This window comes from Macrosteles quadrilineatus, unplaced genomic scaffold (assembly GCF_028750875.1).
Source record: "Macrosteles quadrilineatus isolate MER2022 unplaced genomic scaffold, UCM_ALF_1.0 Scaffold_5__1_contigs__length_97177068, whole genome shotgun sequence".
Classification (NCBI taxonomy): Eukaryota; Metazoa; Arthropoda; class Insecta; order Hemiptera; family Cicadellidae; genus Macrosteles; species Macrosteles quadrilineatus.
The window spans coordinates 50,316,091-50,335,139 of record NW_026542598.1 but is presented as its reverse complement, the minus strand read 5'-3'; the positions used below and the strand labels follow the sequence as shown (position 1 = coordinate 50,335,139).

The following is a 19,049-nucleotide window of genomic DNA, read 5'->3' as shown; positions in this document are numbered from 1 at the left end:
CCTTCAGCCAGAAGCATTTATGAAGAGTGATGAGTCAATCAAGGACAGCTGGGCTCATTTTAACCATAAAAAAAAACTATGTCCACTGTGCTACTGATCTTTCTCAGGATTGAACCAGTAAACTTTTGATTTAAACATTTTATGTTTAAGTGAGCAATATACTTAGCTATCCTGCTATGACTATTATTTTCCATCATATATTTCCTTCATAAGTGGGAAAGTAGGGAAATATTAACATTACAACTTTTACTTGAATATATCCATTGTCTTCATTTCTTGAAGTAGGTGCTCTCTCAGTGAGATTTCGGGTTTGTTCCATTGTCCGTTTTCAAGGCCGACTATTGTGTAACTGTAGTATTGTTCGTTCGCGAAGACGATCCGCCAAAATCGGTCAAACATTGAAACCCAAGTGGGAGTAGTACGTTTTCTGTGGTGGTACAGCTGTATTGGTGATATGCAGCCAACAGTCAGATACAGAAAAATGAAGCGATACAATCTTTTATTCTAAATTAATTGCTATCGGACATTACCAACAATAAGGCAATTAAATAATAGTAATATATTCAATGAAAACATGAATACAATTTAACGACATTTTACTTAATATAATTGCAGATTCAAATGTTTACAAAGCCAAGAAAAACTCGAAATTGAAAGGACCTGTTGCATCATAATTAGTCAATCAACCGATTAATCAATTATGGTTAAGTGTTTGCCTGGATATGGATCTTACCATCCTTTGACACTTTTGACAGTTTCAAGTTCTGATTTTTGAATATTAGAGAAGGCGGGCTGCCTACTTTATACTACGGGATATGTATAATCACTGACTATAGAGTATAGACCATTATGGTCTATAGTAATCGTCTATAGTCAGTGGTATAATCCATTGGACCAGCTGTTGGGGCTGTTGACAATTAATTGTCTATTTTATCTGTCGGTGGCTCAATTTTACAAAATTAGCGACAATAATTTTAAATCGAATCAAACATTGGGATGGAATGTCTAGTTCTATTAATAATCAGTCAAAGGTTCTACTGAAACAGCAACATGTTTTCCAATTGGTAAACCCTATATAATTAAATACTTTTTCATTTAGTAGAATTTTACATTACGATGCAATTTACAAACAAAACGTTAGCATTATTTTTTGCTTAGCCAATTAGGGTATAGTTGCATAGCATCACAGAATATAGGCATGGAACCAAATATACAGTATCGTGTTTCACCGTATACTTTGATTCTGGCGACGAGTAAACCTTGTTTTGTTTTGGATATATATATATTACATTTGGTTTATTTCATGAGATAAACATGAATGTGTGGTTGGGGTGGGGCTTATCTTGGTTTATAAAAAAACTGAAAACTACAAAATTATTATATGTATTCGAAATAATCAACTGTGCTTTAGTACACAAACTTACTCAAGATATTTTTGAATTTTAATTAAAAACCATCATTATATATGAGGTTGGTAAGCAATAGCACAGAAAACGTACTGTGGCAATAGTAATTAATTCAGACCAGACCTGGAATAATTATAATCTTCATTACGAATTCCAGTGCAATGAAATTAGATTTACAAAATTGTTGATATATTTCTAGAAATTACATGAATAATCTTTATTTTGTTTGCTTGCATAATGATAATATATGCGTTATAATAACTATTCGCACTTGTTGAGTAATGTTAGAAAATCATTTAAAATAATATTCTTTTGTTTTATTATCTGCATTAGGCCTATTGGACTATACAACTTGTGTAATGTGTTAGTGTATCCAATAGTCAATGGTATTAGGTTTTAATAATTTCAACAAACTTTGTCCTAAAGAATTTATATGTGAAAATCGTAATTATTAAATTGAGCCGGCTTAATTAATGGTTTTTACAAAAACCGGCCTCCGGAACAAACGAAGTTGTAGACCGGAAAAGAGCGTATGATTGAAATGGGAAAGGTTTCGTAGGTTTCTGCCTACGTTGGCAACAGTGCGCATGACGTCATTGCACACCCATGTTTCGACCAATCAGAGGCGAGCTTGGGCGTCTCTCCTCCAGCCTGTAAAACCGTTACAGACTGGGAAATTTCAGTTCACTCGTTTCACGAACGCTGTGTGAAGAGGTTTATAGTTACTCGTCGTATTTATTAGTTACACATCAAAATGAGGGAAATTGTACACATTCAAGCTGGACAGTGCGGAAACCAGATCGGTGCTAAGGTAAGAAGATTTCATCCTTTCCTAAATATAATAGGCCAGAGGTAGACTATTTGTCTCCAGGTGTTCCTGACCACTTCGCCATCTTTGTGGGTTCCAAATGTAACGGTCAAATCGTTACATTCTGTCTAGTCTACTGTAATTCCTTTCGAGCTTAACATTTAGTACTAAATCCCTTCTTTATCCTCTGCTGATTTCGATTAATAACATGTCAAGTCCGGTTTTATTCGGGTTGGTGAGCCGATTGCGTTAACTTGCCTCACGTGTTGAAGACAATAAACGCCGCTCTATCTAACGCCATCGTCGCAATTCCTCGAAACAGAACTTCACAATCTGAAATTTACCTGTTTAATCGCGTTATTGCAAGAACTGACAATCTTCTTGCAAAGATTATAACTTAATATAAAATGATAAGTTATTTAATTGACTCACCACTGTAAGTTTAGCGTGGACAGGGTAGCCACAGTCCTAATTTTTGGCGGGAGTTTCCCCGGGCTTTTCTTTGTCCGATCGGCGTCAAAGGAACCACATGATTATGAATGCTCAACACAACACATGTTTCATACTATTTAGGCTACCAAAATGCACAGCCTTCTCTCAAACGATGCACAAGAAGCCCTAAGCGAAAGCAATTAGCAAAGTGACATTGTAAGTTCTAGATAACCTTAAATGAAACGTCTCATTTGGTTGGATGATTGCAACTAATGTATTTTTTCTGATTAAGTTATCTATGCTAGGCTAACTTATTTGAGTTTTTAGGCTGAGTTAAATTAATTTTAAAGAATTAGTTATGAACGTGTTTGGCTCTTAGTTAAACCATAACTTATCTAGTAGCCTACATATTATATACTATAAAGGATGTAGGATGCAAGTTAGGCCTGAAGAAGTTTTTGGCGATTTTACAGTCATAGGCCTATTTTCAAAAATTCATATAACTTAGGTAAACTAAACCAACAGAGCAAACTTATGGAACCGTAGGCTATACTTGAATTGTTCGTAATGAAGTGAAAAATTTGAAAATGGCAACAGAAGAAATATTCAGATCAGTAAATACATTACGTATTGGCAAAAGGTAGAAAAAAATAAAACAAATTGGCTTTTGAAATTTTGAAAGTAAAACATGAACCAACAATTCTTTGTGAAATTCAAATAACTTAGGCTACTAAATGTTAGGAATGTTAAGCAAGTTATTTCCCTACATGGAAATGTACAAATATTTCAACCAAGTTGCCATTTTGTTTTAGAAAGTTTATGACCTGAAAACAAAAGAAATTGCATGATTTTGTGCTACAAATTTCAAACAAAAACTAAATAAATTTTTTCTCAGGACATGTAGTAAAATTAGGCTATACATATTCTTGTATAGAGGCAATAACTTAACATTAGAAATTTTAAAGTAAGAATTGTTCATGGAATCTTAAGTAATATAAAAAAAAAAATTTTATTCAAACATGTAAGTTACCCTAAGTTATTAGTAGGTATTACCTTATTATTACCTTATTACCATCTTCTTGGCCGTTGACCCATCGTATAATGGGAATAGGCTGTGTCTGCGTAAAAAACTACTTATTTATTTCCGCACATATGTATAAGACTCACAAGTTTAAAATATGTAAAAAAACATAATTTTAGTACTCATGGCGGTCGCTATGTTCTACTTCAGCTCATTCAAACTACCTTCCAGGAATTCCTTTGTTGAGAAGTAGGGATTTTTACGGAAAAAATTTCCTGTGGTGGTTTTAAACTTTCTGCTGGCGAGGGTCTTAGTGGCAGCTGGGAGTTTGTTGAAGAAACGGATGGCGCTTCCAGGGAATGAGTCCCTATTTCTACTGAGGCGAGTGCGAGGAACATCTAGTTGATTTCGGCCTCTTGTATTGTAGTTGTGAATGTCAGCCCTGGCCACCAGGCCCAGTTCATTGTTCTTGATTTCCTGCATGCATGCCCATATGTAGTGGCTATAGATGGTCAAGATGCCCAGGTTTTTGAAGATGGGTTTGCTATGCTCATGGCGATGGCTGCTTGTTATAATGCGCACAGCTTTCTTCTGGAGCTTCAAAACTCTGGCTGCCCCAGCAGCGTGTCCCCAGAGATGTATGCCATAAGAGATATGACAATGAAACATAGCATAGTACACCATAACCAGGTAGGAATCTGTAACACACTTCTTCAATCTCCTCAGTAGAAATATGACACGAGCCAGCTTAGTGCATACATGTTTGACGTGATCGCTCCAGTCCAGTGTTGAGTCAAGGTAGAAACCCAATAGTTTAACACTCCCACCGATGTTGTTTGGGGTGCGTGACAGAGTGCAAGTCAACCAGTTTGTCTTGGTCTCATTTAGTTGCAGTTTGTTTGCCCTGAACCACAGCTCCACATCTTTCAGATAATTTTTCGCCAGTTCCTCAGCAAGGAGCGGTGTTTTCCCTCTGGTATACAAGGTAGTATCGTCAGCAAACAGCACAAGATTTCCATGCCACCCCAAGTCGTTAATAGCAATCAGGAAGAGAAGTGGCCCGAGAACTGAGCCCTGAGGGACTCCATGCAGAACCTCCCTTTCTGCGGATTTTGCACCCTTTAAGTCAACTACTTGTCTTCTGTCACTTAAGTAGCTACTAAGCATGGAGAGAGCTTTACCTCTGACACCAAAAGCGAAAAGCTTATCAACAAGGATTCCATGGGGAACACAGTCGAACGCTCGACTCAGATCACACAGTGTAAGAGATACTGAGTCGCTGTCTTCAAAAGCGTTTGCGATTTCATCAGCAATGACTGAAACTGCTCCAGTAGTAGACCTGCCCCTCCGAAAACCGTGCTGCGAGTCACTAAAAAGGTTGTTTGACTCAAAGTAATTGCAGGTTTGTTCCTTTATTACTATCTCGAGAACCTTGCCGAGGACAGGTACCAAAGAGATAGGCCTATAGCTAGCCAGAATGTTGGGGTCTCCCTTTTTGTATATAGGCACTGTCCGTGCGATCTTCATGAGTGCCGGAAAAAAACCCTGCTGCAGGCTGTCATTGATAGCTAGGGTGAGGGGTGCAATGATGACATCCGCTACTTCCTTAAGGAGCTTGGTAGACCACCCATAGTAATCGCGGCTCACGGTGCTCTTAAGCCCACTTATAATCTTCCGGACCTTTTCTTCATTTACTTTAGTCCATACGGTCTTACTAAGGTCGGGCTGAAACTCCGGCATCCGATCTTTCAAAATGTCCAAAGGGTCAGAGGGAGCATCAGGGATACTGGTAACTATGTCTGAGACTGATGAAATAAAGAAGTTGTTAAATTCATCGGGACTTGCAGCACAGCGCATTCCTGGTGTGGGCGGCTTGACTGAGTTTATGACATCCCAGGCAGCTTTACATTGGTTGTTGGAATTTTCGATGAATTTGACATTACCTGCTCTTTTCGCCTCTTCAACTCTTTTATTATACAGCTTCTTAGCTAACAGATACCTAGCCTCGTCTCCCCTGGCACGTAGCATCAGCATGAACTCCTTGAGTCTACTAAGAGTTGGAGTGTACCAATCGGATATGCGAGGTCCTACGCTTTTCTTTGGTTTAGGCCTACCCGTCTTACTCAGGGTTGCTGCCCGCTTCTCCTTTACTGGGAACACTGTATCCAGGGCTTCCTGAAGGTGGCTAAAAAAGGAATCGAAACAACTCTCACCCTGTGGTCTACTAGCTATTATGTCATCCCAGGCAATTTCATTTAGAGCAGTCTTAAAGCGAAGAATCCGTAAGGGGTCATTCAAGCCAGTGCGTATGTCGCACTTATAATTTTTCATCCACGCATGAGGCGGGGTACTAGTCACAGATTGAGGAGTTACATCCATTAGGATGGCGTCATGATCAGAAATCATGGGTATGACTACCCTTGTCACATAATTACTCTGGTCCATATTAGTTAAAATATTGTCAATACACGACATCCCTCGAGTTGGCAGGGTGTTTGTTATAAAAAATCCACACTGGCTTATTAGATTCCTAAAGAAGTCTTCATCACAAGAAGAATCTATTACATTTACATTAAAATCTCCACACATAATGACATTTACACACAAAGATGACAGATACAACAACGAGCTTTCTAGCTTATCACAGAAATCAGTGAAGTTCATTTTGTCAGGTGACCTGTACAGTGAGGCTACAACCAGATTTGACTTTGTGAGGTGCACTGCTACTAATTCACAAGACTTTTCTATGCAAAACTTTGTTAGGTCAATAATTTCATATTCTAGGCCATTCCTTAAGTATAAAGCGGAGCCACCATTTTTAAATACAGACCTACAAAAACTAGTGGCCAAGTCCAGGTTTTCCAGTTTACTGTAAAATTGTACCTCACTGTTTGCTAACCAGTGTTCAGAAACACTCAAAATGTCAATATCCTCATCTCTACAAAGTATACTCACAGAGTCAAATTTATTTCGCAAGCATTGGACATTTAAATGTCCAATTGTCAACTTTACATCAGAGGTACTGGACCTTAAGTCAATTTCATTATCAGATAGGATTATATCTACGTCTTGTATAGGTCTACAAACACTTACCGATTGCACCTTCCTTGCCTCGTGTTTTGGGGTTGCCTCTCTAAAAAAGCATTCGAGTCAATGGTAGGCCTACCTTGCTGTCTCTCCTGCCGGTGTCTGTTTGCTATGTATTTCCTCACATAAATTCCCTCAGGCCAAAACTCGGGAGTTAGGACTTTATCCAGCGAACTTTCGTCAATTCCCACTTTGAAAGACTTGTAGGTTGGATGCTTTGTCTTCAGTTCAACACATTCAGCATTTTGGATTTCACTATTTTTCATGAAGTTAAGCACGTTATCTGTCGTTGTCGAGGGTAGGAGACGGGAGACAAACAGCCATTCGTACTTTCCCGCAGTTTTTAAGCAAGAAGATTTACTATTTTTCCCAATCACTTCTACAACCCTATTTTTATTGCGATTTATGTCACTCTTGGAGACTCTACCAACTGAAACACGGGTGTTGTTAGCTGATTTTAGAACATTGGAATACAGGTTGGAAGTGCTACCGCTTTTTCCCAAATGATTTATTTCTTTCGGTACACTTGTACTAGTCCCACTACAACCTAATTTAATGTTTCTTTGTTTAGGTGGAGTATCAATCACATTCGCAACACTCTTGGCATTATTTGATTCCGCTTCCACAAGACCAACATTTTGATTTTGCTCTTGACTTTGATTTCGATTTGCTTCAGTGTCGTTGTCGTCTGCTCTCGATGGCGATTCAGGTTTAGAATTTTTCTCTAAAAAGGCAGATAAGTTTTCTTCATGCAGTCCTTCAGTGATAGCCGCATCAGTTTTCTCACTCTCTTCTCCGGGTTTGCTTCCTGTAGGTCTGTTTGGAACGGAGTTTTTTTTGTTTGTCATATCCCCTCCACCAGAGTTTGAGATGTCAAGGTTCGAGCTATCGTCTGCGTAGCAGACGCTCACTTCCGGCAAAGAATCACATTGTCTACCCAGTCGTCTAATAATATTATTTGCTCTAATATTTTGATTTATTAAAACTCCAAGCTTGGATTTAAGATTTTCATGTGAGTTAAGCAGCATTTTTATATCAGTTTTAACTACACTGACCTCTTTCTCCAAATCCGTATCCTTGTCAATAGTGGATTTTACTCGCCGATCACAGGCCACACAAAACCACCTTATTTTTTCAGCAATGAGGTTTATTGCGTCGTACTCTTTCTTCGATAATTTGATACACTTTATGTGGAACCATGACGAGCAGTATCCTTCACATTCAAGTGCGTTTTCACAGTCTTTAACCGTTAAATTGCACACTCCACACAAGAACTGATGTTTCGCGACCGCCATCTTCTTCTTCTCCGTTAGGTACGTTACCTACTAGCCCGGTAGGTAAGTGGTGTATTACCTTGCTCGGGATTTTTGTGCCAGAATGTTAAAGCTGACCGGGCGAGTAACTTGCGATACTTTAATCATAATACACAGAATAATTAGTGCATTTTAAACGCTACCGTACCTAACACAATTTATTTAGGACATAACATAAATTATAATATTTTTATATTAGGCCTACAGAAAATAAAATAGGCCTTTGCAGTTGGCTGTTTATTTCCGTGCAGTATGCATCGAAAGTACATAACCGGTAACGATACTTTTCCGTGTTTAGGCACGGAAAAGGGTGACTTTCCAGCCCATCAGTAAGGATAGAAAAGTACCTGTTTCTGAATAGTAAGATGTAAATTATTTTTCAAACATAAAAAAAAATACCAACTAGCCTATATAGGCCTAAAATGAAAGTAAATTCATTCCCCTTCATAAATATTATAGGTACCGGTAGGCCTCTATATTTATAGGTACTGGTAAAGGCAAATATAAATAAATACCTATTTTATAGTGTTTTATTGCTGCTGCGCCTTTATTATGTGGCGAACAAATCGTTTTCACTATGGCAAAATGTTTCCAGAAACGGGCTAAATTTATTGTCCCAAACCTCAAATTTGGTAAGTCTGTGCTCAAGATAGGCCTACAGTTTACAAACTAAATATGTAGGCTACAAATTTAAAACTAATAAGTTTAACTATAATTCAAAGTGATACAGTCACACCCGCGATATTCGTTGGTAAACGGTCAATTAAGTTAAGTTCTCATAAACAGGCTTAAAATAGTGTCTCAAGTTTCTATAAGTAATGTCACATTTCATTCAAGGCACAATAAATAATAGCCTATCCAAACTAAACATTTACAGTACAAATTTATAACTTATAATCACAATGTAAACTAATATCTACCTAAAGTAAAATCACACTAAAACTCTTGTTAGTTGTTGGTCAACAGAGATTGAGGATAGTTAGTCAGACAAATATTCACGAAAAGTAACAGCTGATAAAACAGCCATTCAATGGTGCAACCTAAAACAATTAAATACCAGAATGCACAGAATTTCATAAACTTTCGAATGAGATAAATTTTCCTATGAATAATTATATATTTCAGTGAATAAATTGTGTTTTACGACGGTGACTGACTAAGTTATTATAGTCGCTCTGCCACTTCACAAATACGGAAAAATTGGTACCTTCCTGTTTTAGAGAACATTCATAATTATCGATGATTTCTTTTCGATATATCGATATTCTATTTTTTTATTCGATATATTGATACAGTCCACTCTTGGTAATTCAAACACTTGATAATTCAAAACTTTCGATAATTCAAAATGAAGGCTCAGTCCCTAGAGAATCTCTCAATATTTCAAATTTTTACCATGCATTTTGATACACTCGGTATTTCAGTCCAATTTAAGTCCAAATAGAGGGCAGGTCAATTTGTAACACGCAGTAATTCGAAATTTCGTCGGTTAACACTCTGTAATTCGAAGTGATCTCTTCCTGTTATAACAGGAAACTATACAGTACAGCACATCCTGTTCCCATGGTAGGCTAGTGTTGGACGTTTTGATGTTTGTTTAGTTAGAGCAGTAGTCTGAGTTAATTCGCTGACTTGTTTTTCTAAGTTGGCAATCCGATCTCTAGATTGCGCGACATCTCCTTGAGCACAAACGTAGTTGTCGACAGCGGATAGTTCAGCTATTGGCGAAATATATAGCGCTAATTAACAGATTTCTTTGCAACTACAGTAACTGAAAATAAGCCGTTGATTGTTTAAAAGTGTACTAAAATACGGTATGATGTTTTATTGTAACGTGCTGTACCTTTGTATGTATTAAACAAATGAACTCTCTGTAATTCGAATGGTTTGTTTTTCTCCCGATAAATCGAACTCTTGATAATTCAAAACTCTTGATAATTCAAATTTATATGCTTGGCCCACCAATTTCGAATTATCAAGAGTCTACTGTATTTACAAATTGAAACTTATCAGCTGACAACTGCGATAAATAAATATTTTGTCAGTATCAACAAACACAAAAAGAAAAAATATTGAAATGAAACTGTTCTAAACTAGGTAAACCTAACCAACCAAACTTGCTGTAACATTTCAAAATTCAGTTTGACAGCATTCCCTATAGGGCCTATGCCTTTTCTGTTATCAAACGGAATTTTGAAACGGTAACTTAGCCTACAACAAGTTTGGTTATTTATGTTAGGTTAGTTTAGAATAGTTTAATTTCTTAATCCAATATAGACTATTATTTTTGCCTAAACAAGATTAGTTCTTAATCCTATTCTCTCATACGAGCTATAACTCAATAACTCGGTTATTGAACCAAGTATAACTTAGACATATTTGCTATGTCTGTTTGTCTGTCTGTCTGTAATTTAAATGCGTTTGAAGATAAAATAGATGGAACATGGATCGTAAAGGAAAACAAAAATTATTGATATAGGCTACGGTATTGAAAAGAAATCATCGATAATAATGAATGTCCCCATTAAAAGGAAAGTACCTAAAAGTTGATTGATTTGTTTTTGTTGTGAGATCATATGTAATTACATATAGGCTATTGAAATGATTTTTGCACCATAATATAGGAAATTTCCTCCTTATTGCAGTGGTACCACCTGTTGCTTTGTAGACCAAAAATATCCCTTGTTATGATTTTTTGAAACATGCCGTGTTTGGCAGTTTTGTGACGTGTCCTACATGGTGCGACTGACTTTGCTCGAAATGTTCAAACACTTAAGTGCTCATGGTGATCCCTTTGTGCAAGTTTAGAATCTTATATTTCTAATGGTATAAACATTATTCCATTTTACAATAGTTTTTATCCATTTATTTAGAGTTATCGGTAACCAAAACCTTGCAAAATGGACTATTAGGCTTATAGTCGCTGCCAGTATAGAAACCACCTACCACGATTAGGCCTATTATATAGTCGCGCTGCCAGTTGGAGGGTAAAAGTGTTATTTTTCCATTTTTGAATATGGTAAAATCATAACTCATCATCGGTTAAAACATAACTTAATCAGTTTGATTCTTGATTCTGTAAATAGGCCTAATCTGAAGGTAGGCTAAATGATTGTTTTAAGTTAACTTATTCCATTGTAGGCCTACAATTTATAAAGCAGGATCAAACATTCAGGTTTTTTTAACTTTCTGGTTCTTTTTATGTAACTCAATGCTGCTGTTTATGTGCTCCCTCTAGTAAGAGCCTAATGATCATGCACCAACCATGATCTGCCAAGATGAGCTTACAGGAACCCGGGTTTTATGAGGTAAAAATTGGTTTTCCATTATTGCCCCAAATTTTGCAATTTCTTTTTAAAGAAATGTAACGTACCCAGTAAGTTAGAGCTTAAGAAGCCAGCAGGCCTACTTCAGTATTAAAAAGCGTTATTGTAGCCTACGCCTAATGGTTACATAGAAAACTTATACCATGTTATTCTTTTAAAGAAAATTATACAGGGTGGAAAAATGTCGTAGGACGGTCAAATATTTCAAAAAGTAATTAAGCTTTGAAACTTGGTACACAGTTACTGGGCATTAAGATCATTTTAACACATTATTCAAAGATGCGCTACCTCTTCAGGGAGTTTGGCCCGCTAGGAGTCAGAAGGAAATCTTAAATGTAAACTAGTTTGGTATGCACATCAAATTAAAGGCCTTTGTTGGTTAAAATAAAATGCCACTAACCTGAACTCTAACAGACAACCGAGTAAGAAATGACAGCTAATCAAAGATGCATTGAATTTGTATCTTGCTATTATACGCCTTCTCCTCAGGGGGCGTCCAGTTGAAGTTGGAAGAAAATCATAAACGTATGCATAGGTGGCACTTTAAATTAAGGTTCCGTATTTTGTTTTAGTAGAATATAATGCTACAAATTAGAGCTCAAAAGAACTACTGAAAATAAAATGGCAGCCGTTCAAAGATTAAGAATGGCAGATTCAAGGAATATTTGATCGGCCGCCATTTTTTACTCAGTTGTCAGTTGAGTTAAAATTTGTGACATTGTGTTCTACTAGTAAAGACCTTAAACTTTATCGTATATATCAACCTATGCTTAGGCCTACATTTAAAATCTTCTTCTCACTCCTAGTGGGCTGTCCCCCTGAAGAGGTAGTGTACCTATCATTGAATCATTGTTAAAATTATGTTAATGCCCAGTAACTGTGTACCTACCAAATTTTAAAGTTCTATCTTTATTTCTTTTTGTAATATTTAACCGTCCCGTGCTTTTTCCATACAATTGCTATTTGCAACGGAAAAGTTGTTATGTTTATCTAGGTACCTACTTAGCCATTTACTAAACTTCTATAACGTTTCAATAAAAACATACCTTATGACCTTCCATGAAGTAGCAAAACTAACTTAAATTAGCAAATTGTAAACAAACAAAAAATTATCAGAAAATTGGCTACGGTATATTATATTCAAAATTTTAAGCAGTATTTTAGTGAAAATCCAACCTGGTAAATAGAAATTTGCTTGGTCTGCAGGGTTGCTACGGCGGGTGTAACTTATTATAATTTTAGGTCATTCAGGTTTAAGTTTAGTTTAAGTTAGGTTTAACTTGATTAGACCTACTTAGGATTTTCTGATATTCAGCGATTTCAGGGTGGTGTTTTCTCCCAAAAGTGCCAGAAAAAAAATGTAAAATGGACCAAATAATAAAAAAACATAAAATCTTTTTTCATTAGGTTAGGTCTTTTTCTCGATTTTTAGCGCTTTAGGAAACAAAAAAGTGTTGCTTCATTATGACCCAAAAAAATGAGGAATATTATCCAAACACTTGTTCGGAGACCATAAACTGAAGAAATCCTGTAGGCTATCTTCCTTCCTACTATCTTCTCTGAAACATATTTAAAAATGTATTTTGAGATGGGTAATTAAGTTAAGCCTAGCAAGTTTGAAAGTACCGGTACTGTAATAATCCCTCAATCTTAACTATAACTAATCCCCCTTAGTGTGGAGCGAGCTGGTGTAGTGGTTAGAGTGCGAGACTTCGGTCCGTGAGGTCCCGGGTTCAAAACCCGCCAAATCACCAATGTTTTTTATCTAAGTGATAATGCCGCAACCCCTAGGTCTAGCCTGAAGTAATGTGAAAAACAATCCGGGGCTCGTGCCTATCAGTTTTCTACCCAATTGACTATATATTATGGTATTGTTCATGATCCAGGCATTCATGTACCATCATACAGAATTGCTCTCAAGTTAGAATCAGTATTTAATTGTGGGTGTTTTTGTTGCTGGAATTTTCTTATTTTGCCATTTGTAGAGGTAGCAGAAACAAGAGATAGTCAATAAAAATAGTTAGGCTACGTAACTTAAAAGATCGGTTTCTTGTGTATTATAAGTGTAACATAATGGACTGAAAAATAATCAATCAAATTTGTATTAGACCTTGAAGTTGGAATATTTCTTGGGTTGCCATCTTTATCTTACTTAGTTGGGTAGGAAATGTGCATAATAGGGCATTGAGAGCTTTGTTCCTGTAGTATCAAGCTGACTGCTGCTAGCCACCCAGGTCTTGTCATGAGTTGGGGACCCCTTAGCCTTTTTAGGCTAGTTATCTTTTAGATTACCGGTGCTGTAGTGTTTTTTGTTACTAAGCAATTTTTAGTGGGGTATCGTAAAGAGAGTAGTGCTATTGTACTTATTTTACAGTACCTATTCTAAATGTGCTCATTATTGATTCCTGAGAAGTAGTATTAAAGAAATTAAAATTAAGCGTTTAAAAATTAAATTGTAAACTAGTGTACATGTTGCTCGAATTCGAGCAATTGCTAAGTATTACAGGCGGTATTTTTAAACAAATAACAGTCATATTTCTGATGACTTTAAAAGATTCGACTCAAAGATTATGGAAATACTGTAGATGCACATAACAGATCAATATAATCAACATTTCTTGTAAATATCTTATAATTTGTCAAAAGCTGATCTGTGTTTTTAGTGTTTTCTACAAATAGCCTTACTCATAGCCGTTTTAGGTTGTCCATAATAACGGTTATTAATAAAAAAAAAAACATTATTTCTATTTCTTCTCCCTGGTGGTATTCTATGACTTTCCTATGTTTCCATAGTTTGCAAATTGGCTCTTTCATTGATTACTAAGAAATGCGGCACAGTGTTAATTCAGTTTTCTGTTTAGTATATCAAATTATCTAGGCTTTCTCGATTTTTTCCATTGTAATATTTACGCCAAACCAAATGAAAAAATAGTAAATAATTCATTTAAACCACGTCAGTAAATGCAAGTAGGAAACTGTTAAATTAGTAAACTTATTGACTGTTTGCAATCAACATATGTTCTTCTTCTCACTTTTAATTTCTGACAACAGCTGGAGTTTCATAACGATGTTTGTTTCCCATGTTAATCTTATGGAGAAATACGAAACTTTAAAGGGCCCCAGGGCCTCACTCTCTAATTATTTCCCTAAAAAGAAAGTTTCCTGCACAACTTCACGTTATGCTCTTTCCAATGACACCAAAAACATTTCATTCGGTTCAGCAGTTTTGGAGGAGTAATTGTCACAAAAAACCTGCTTGCGTATTAAATAAGTAATAGATGAACATATAAACTTAAGGTAATTCAGGTACTAAGTAGTTATCTATTCTTACTAACAATTTCTTTGATGGGTCAGAATTTGTGGTATTCACCTGAAATTAAGAAAATATCAGGGCGGTTTTTTTAAGTAAGGACCGGTTTTTTTGCGTATTAATCTGTAGTTTGCCTTTTACGCCGCAGCGAGGCTCCTCACCACTTCCTGGCTTCATTTGTGAACAGAATGACGCAAGTTGCAGCTCTGTAGCTGTCATGTATGCATGGGTGTGTGTTAAAAGAAAATTTTGTAACCATGAAATCTCCCGCTGCGTCCCAATTCATCATCATCAAGTTAATAATAAGTATGTCACTTCACATTGATTATATCGTAACTGCGCAACATTAAGGTCAAGAGAAAATGCCTGATACCATTGACTATATAACACTAGTAGTGTTATATAGTCAATGCTGATACTGTCCAAAGCTTAGACCCTAAGTAATTATTTTGGTTTATACCGATATCATGCATCATACATGAATATCAAGCTATCTTTACACCATTAGAAGTTGTTGGGAAAGAACCAAACGGCATATAGTCCTCGCCACCCTAAGTTGAGGCAGCCAAAGGCCGCACGGTGTATATCTAGTGCGGCCTTTGGCTGCCTCAACTTAGGGTGGTGAGGACTATAACAAAATGATTCATTCTCACAGTTATAATCAATGTAGATAATTATTTTTGGGAGGGCCTTCTCAATGATGATGTTTGAAGTTACTGTATCTAACTAGATGACAAATCTTGATGTTGAAATTGTGTTTCAGTTCTGGGAAATCATCTCAGACGAGCATGGTATCGACCCCACCGGAGCCTACCACGGTGACTCAGACCTTCAACTAGAGAGGATCAACGTATATTACAATGAGGCTTCCGGCGGCAAATACGTCCCTCGCGCCATCCTTGTGGACTTGGAGCCAGGCACCATGGACAGTGTTAGGTCAGTCACACTTTCTACATTTGTATTTTGAGCTGCGTCAAATCACAAAACTGTCATTTTGTTTAGTCTTTGTCATTGGAAGTACTGTGGTCAGAAATGCTTAACAAAGACTGTGATGCATTGAGTTCATTTCCGGTGCCGCCACTAAAATTCTATTATTCCAGTTCACTATAATTCTGTACTAACTTAGCTCACATATCTTACCTTAAGTACTAAGCTCAGTTCTTTGGGGACTATGCGGACAAGCGAATGAAAGGTAATAAGTAGCCTGTTGTGTAGTAAACCTGTAAGGGAATAATGCAGTTGAGAAAATGACTAGATAACAGTTTGAGAGTTAAAGACAGTTTTACGGTCATCTCAAAAGTTAAATTTGAAAAAAAGTTGTATGTTTTTAAATTTAAGAAACAGTTTTACTAAGTAATCCTTTATATAACCTTCTACAAGAACAGAATTGTTACTACCTTTCAGAAATATTGAGATCATCATAATAGTAATAGGTATCTCAATTAATATACATCAAAATGATCCTGGCTGCAATATTTCTCTTCCTAACTGAGGATGATGTTTACAGGTCAGGACCTTTTGGCCAGATCTTCAGGCCAGACAATTTTGTGTTTGGACAGAGCGGTGCTGGTAACAACTGGGCTAAGGGACACTACACGGAAGGTGCTGAGCTGGTCGACTCTGTGCTTGATGTGGTCAGGAAGGAGGCAGAGAGCTGTGACTGCTTACAGGTTTGTAACATTTTTGTTAATGTTAATTATACTTGTCTAATATGCTTGTATGTATAAATTCTACTCTTGATATTTTATAACTGTCTTTGAACAATTTGCTGGTTGTTGGATAGATTTTTGAATACCATGGAAAAGGGTGGGTTTATTATTTACTAAAGTTTTCATGAACGTAATGACATCTACAATAAATCTGTTTTTAATTACTTCATGAATGTATGCAATCTTGTCGGTGGTATTCAGCCTGTTTATTTTATTCTACTCATTTTGTTATTAAACTCAGTGCTATACTGTACTCATACAGCTTACAGTAGTGGATTTTTTTTTTTACTCATGAATGTATTTTAATCCTACTATTCTGTTTACAGGGATTCCAGCTGACACATTCCTTGGGAGGTGGTACCGGATCTGGTATGGGAACACTACTTATCTCCAAAATCAGAGAAGAATACCCCGACAGAATCATGAACACATACTCCGTTGTCCCCTCACCCAAGGTCTCCGACACTGTAGTAGAACCTTACAACGCCACCCTCTCAGTCCACCAGCTCGTAGAAAACACAGACGAAACATACTGCATTGACAATGAAGCTCTGTATGACATCTGTTTCCGCACACTCAAACTGTCCACCCCCACCTACGGAGACTTGAACCATCTCGTGTCACTGACCATGTCCGGTGTAACCACATGCCTCAGGTTCCCTGGTCAGCTCAACGCGGACCTGCGTAAGCTGGCTGTCAACATGGTGCCCTTCCCCCGCCTCCACTTCTTCATGCCCGGTTTCGCCCCTCTGACATCGCGTGGTAGCCAACAGTACAGAGCACTCACAGTGCCCGAACTGACCCAACAGATGTTCGACGCTAAGAACATGATGGCTGCCTGCGACCCACGACACGGCCGATACCTCACAGTCGCCGCTATCTTCAGAGGAAGGATGTCGATGAAGGAGGTCGACGAACAGATGCTCAACATCCAGAACAAGAACTCCTCGTACTTCGTTGAATGGATCCCCAACAATGTGAAGACAGCCGTGTGTGACATTCCTCCCAGAGGTCTCAAGATGTCCGCTACCTTCATCGGTAACTCCACCGCCATCCAGGAGCTCTTCAAGAGAATCTCTGAGCAGTTCACCGCTATGTTCAGGAGGAAGGCTTTCTTGCATTGGTACACAGGAGAGGGCATGGACGAGATGGAATTCACTGAGGCTGAGTCTAACATGAACGATCTTGTCTCAGAATACCAACAGTACCAGGAAGCCACTGCTGACGAAGACGCCGAATTTGACGAAGAACAGGAGGCTGAGGTCGACGAGAACTAAGCCTTTTCACATCACCCCTTCTTCTTTTCTTCTTTCCCCCCTTCTTTCCCCAGTCTTTCTTTTTCTAACTTTTGTATTAAAAACACAACCGAATGCATTCCTATATGTGTATTATTTATCAGTCTGTTCCTTCTACTTTTTTACTGTATTAAAAAACATGCATTCCTTTGTGCGTTTATTTGTTCATTTGAATAAAGAATACCCGTGATAACAACATTGTTTTTGTTCACAACCTGAGGCCATCAATGTTAGTATAGCATAAACTAAAAGCTAAAACTTGTCTTATATAAACCAATTGACTTTTCTACTTCCTTCAATGTGATACTGTTTGTTTAAATCAGGCCTACTATAGCAATAGAAAAAAAATTTTCGCTACACTAATGTGAAATTACCTGTTTTTGTTAGATGTTAATCACCTGTGAAAATTCATCATTACATTGCTTACTACCGAAAAAGAATGTTTAATTTGCAAAAGTAATGTTAACTATCTTTTTGGATTTTGCCGACGTAAACAAAGATTTATTATTATCTTCTCAACAGTTTCAATTTTTAACTTGTGAAAATGCTATGAGTTTTGTAATGTTCCTAACAGTTTATTAAAATAAATATCCAATGTCTGTTTTAATTAAGAAAATAATAAGTCTTTGTAGTGTAGCAAAAAGTAACGTTTGAAAAACGAGTGAAAGTGGCTCTATACATCATATTCTTGATAAATCTCGCACTTCAAACATGGTCTCAAATGTGTAATGACTCGCTTTCTACTCTTTTTATGAAATATACTATTGTTGCCTGCTTTTTTTTTTAAGATTCTGAAAAACTCAATTTGTTTTGCTTTCTTTAGCTTGCATTTGAACTTATACAAATTAAGATTTTTTTAAACAGAATCTTCAGTGTTTCTGTAATTAAAATAGGACTTAAAACAGATTTTAACAGCCAAAAGCTAAAAATTGCCTATAGAATAAGTGGTGTCAAATAATCATTGATCAAATAGGTTAAATACACAGCAAACCTAAACGATTATTTGTTAATTTTATGTCAGTGTGTAGCATGACACTTGTGGTCTAGAGGGTCTTTAGGATAGTCCTGAGAATATAAAATGTAATGACAGTGAGTGACCATATTGAATTGGCATTGTTCATGTCTTCCTGCAAATGTCAAAAGAGAAAAAGTTGAGTTTATTAAACAACTTCAGTATTTCTTATCTACAAAAATGTAAAAGTTTTCTGTTTACATTTTTAACTACATATCGATAGAAATTAACCCCAAACTATATTTGGTTTCCTAAAGCGATGGGAAACGGGATATTGCAAATCTATACTGTAATTGTATTGCACTTTTCACTTGCCCAATTGCATTACGG

The 19,049-nt window shown here is 36.8% G+C and overlaps 1 protein-coding gene across 1 annotated transcript; it reads left to right on the top strand.

Annotated features, from left to right (window-relative positions):
- The first annotated feature begins 2,059 nt into the window (after positions 1 to 2,059).
- Positions 2,060 to 17,903, top strand: LOC128994269 (tubulin beta-1 chain). The gene is made up of 4 exons (XM_054418685.1): positions 2,060 to 2,217; positions 15,467 to 15,639; positions 16,211 to 16,373; positions 16,739 to 17,903. The coding sequence occupies exons 1-4, from the start codon at positions 2,161 to 2,163 to the stop codon at positions 17,687 to 17,689; spliced, it is 1,344 nt and encodes a 447-aa protein (XP_054274660.1). The 5' UTR covers positions 2,060 to 2,160; the 3' UTR covers positions 17,690 to 17,903.
- Positions 17,904 to 19,049: the final 1,146 nt, after the last annotated feature.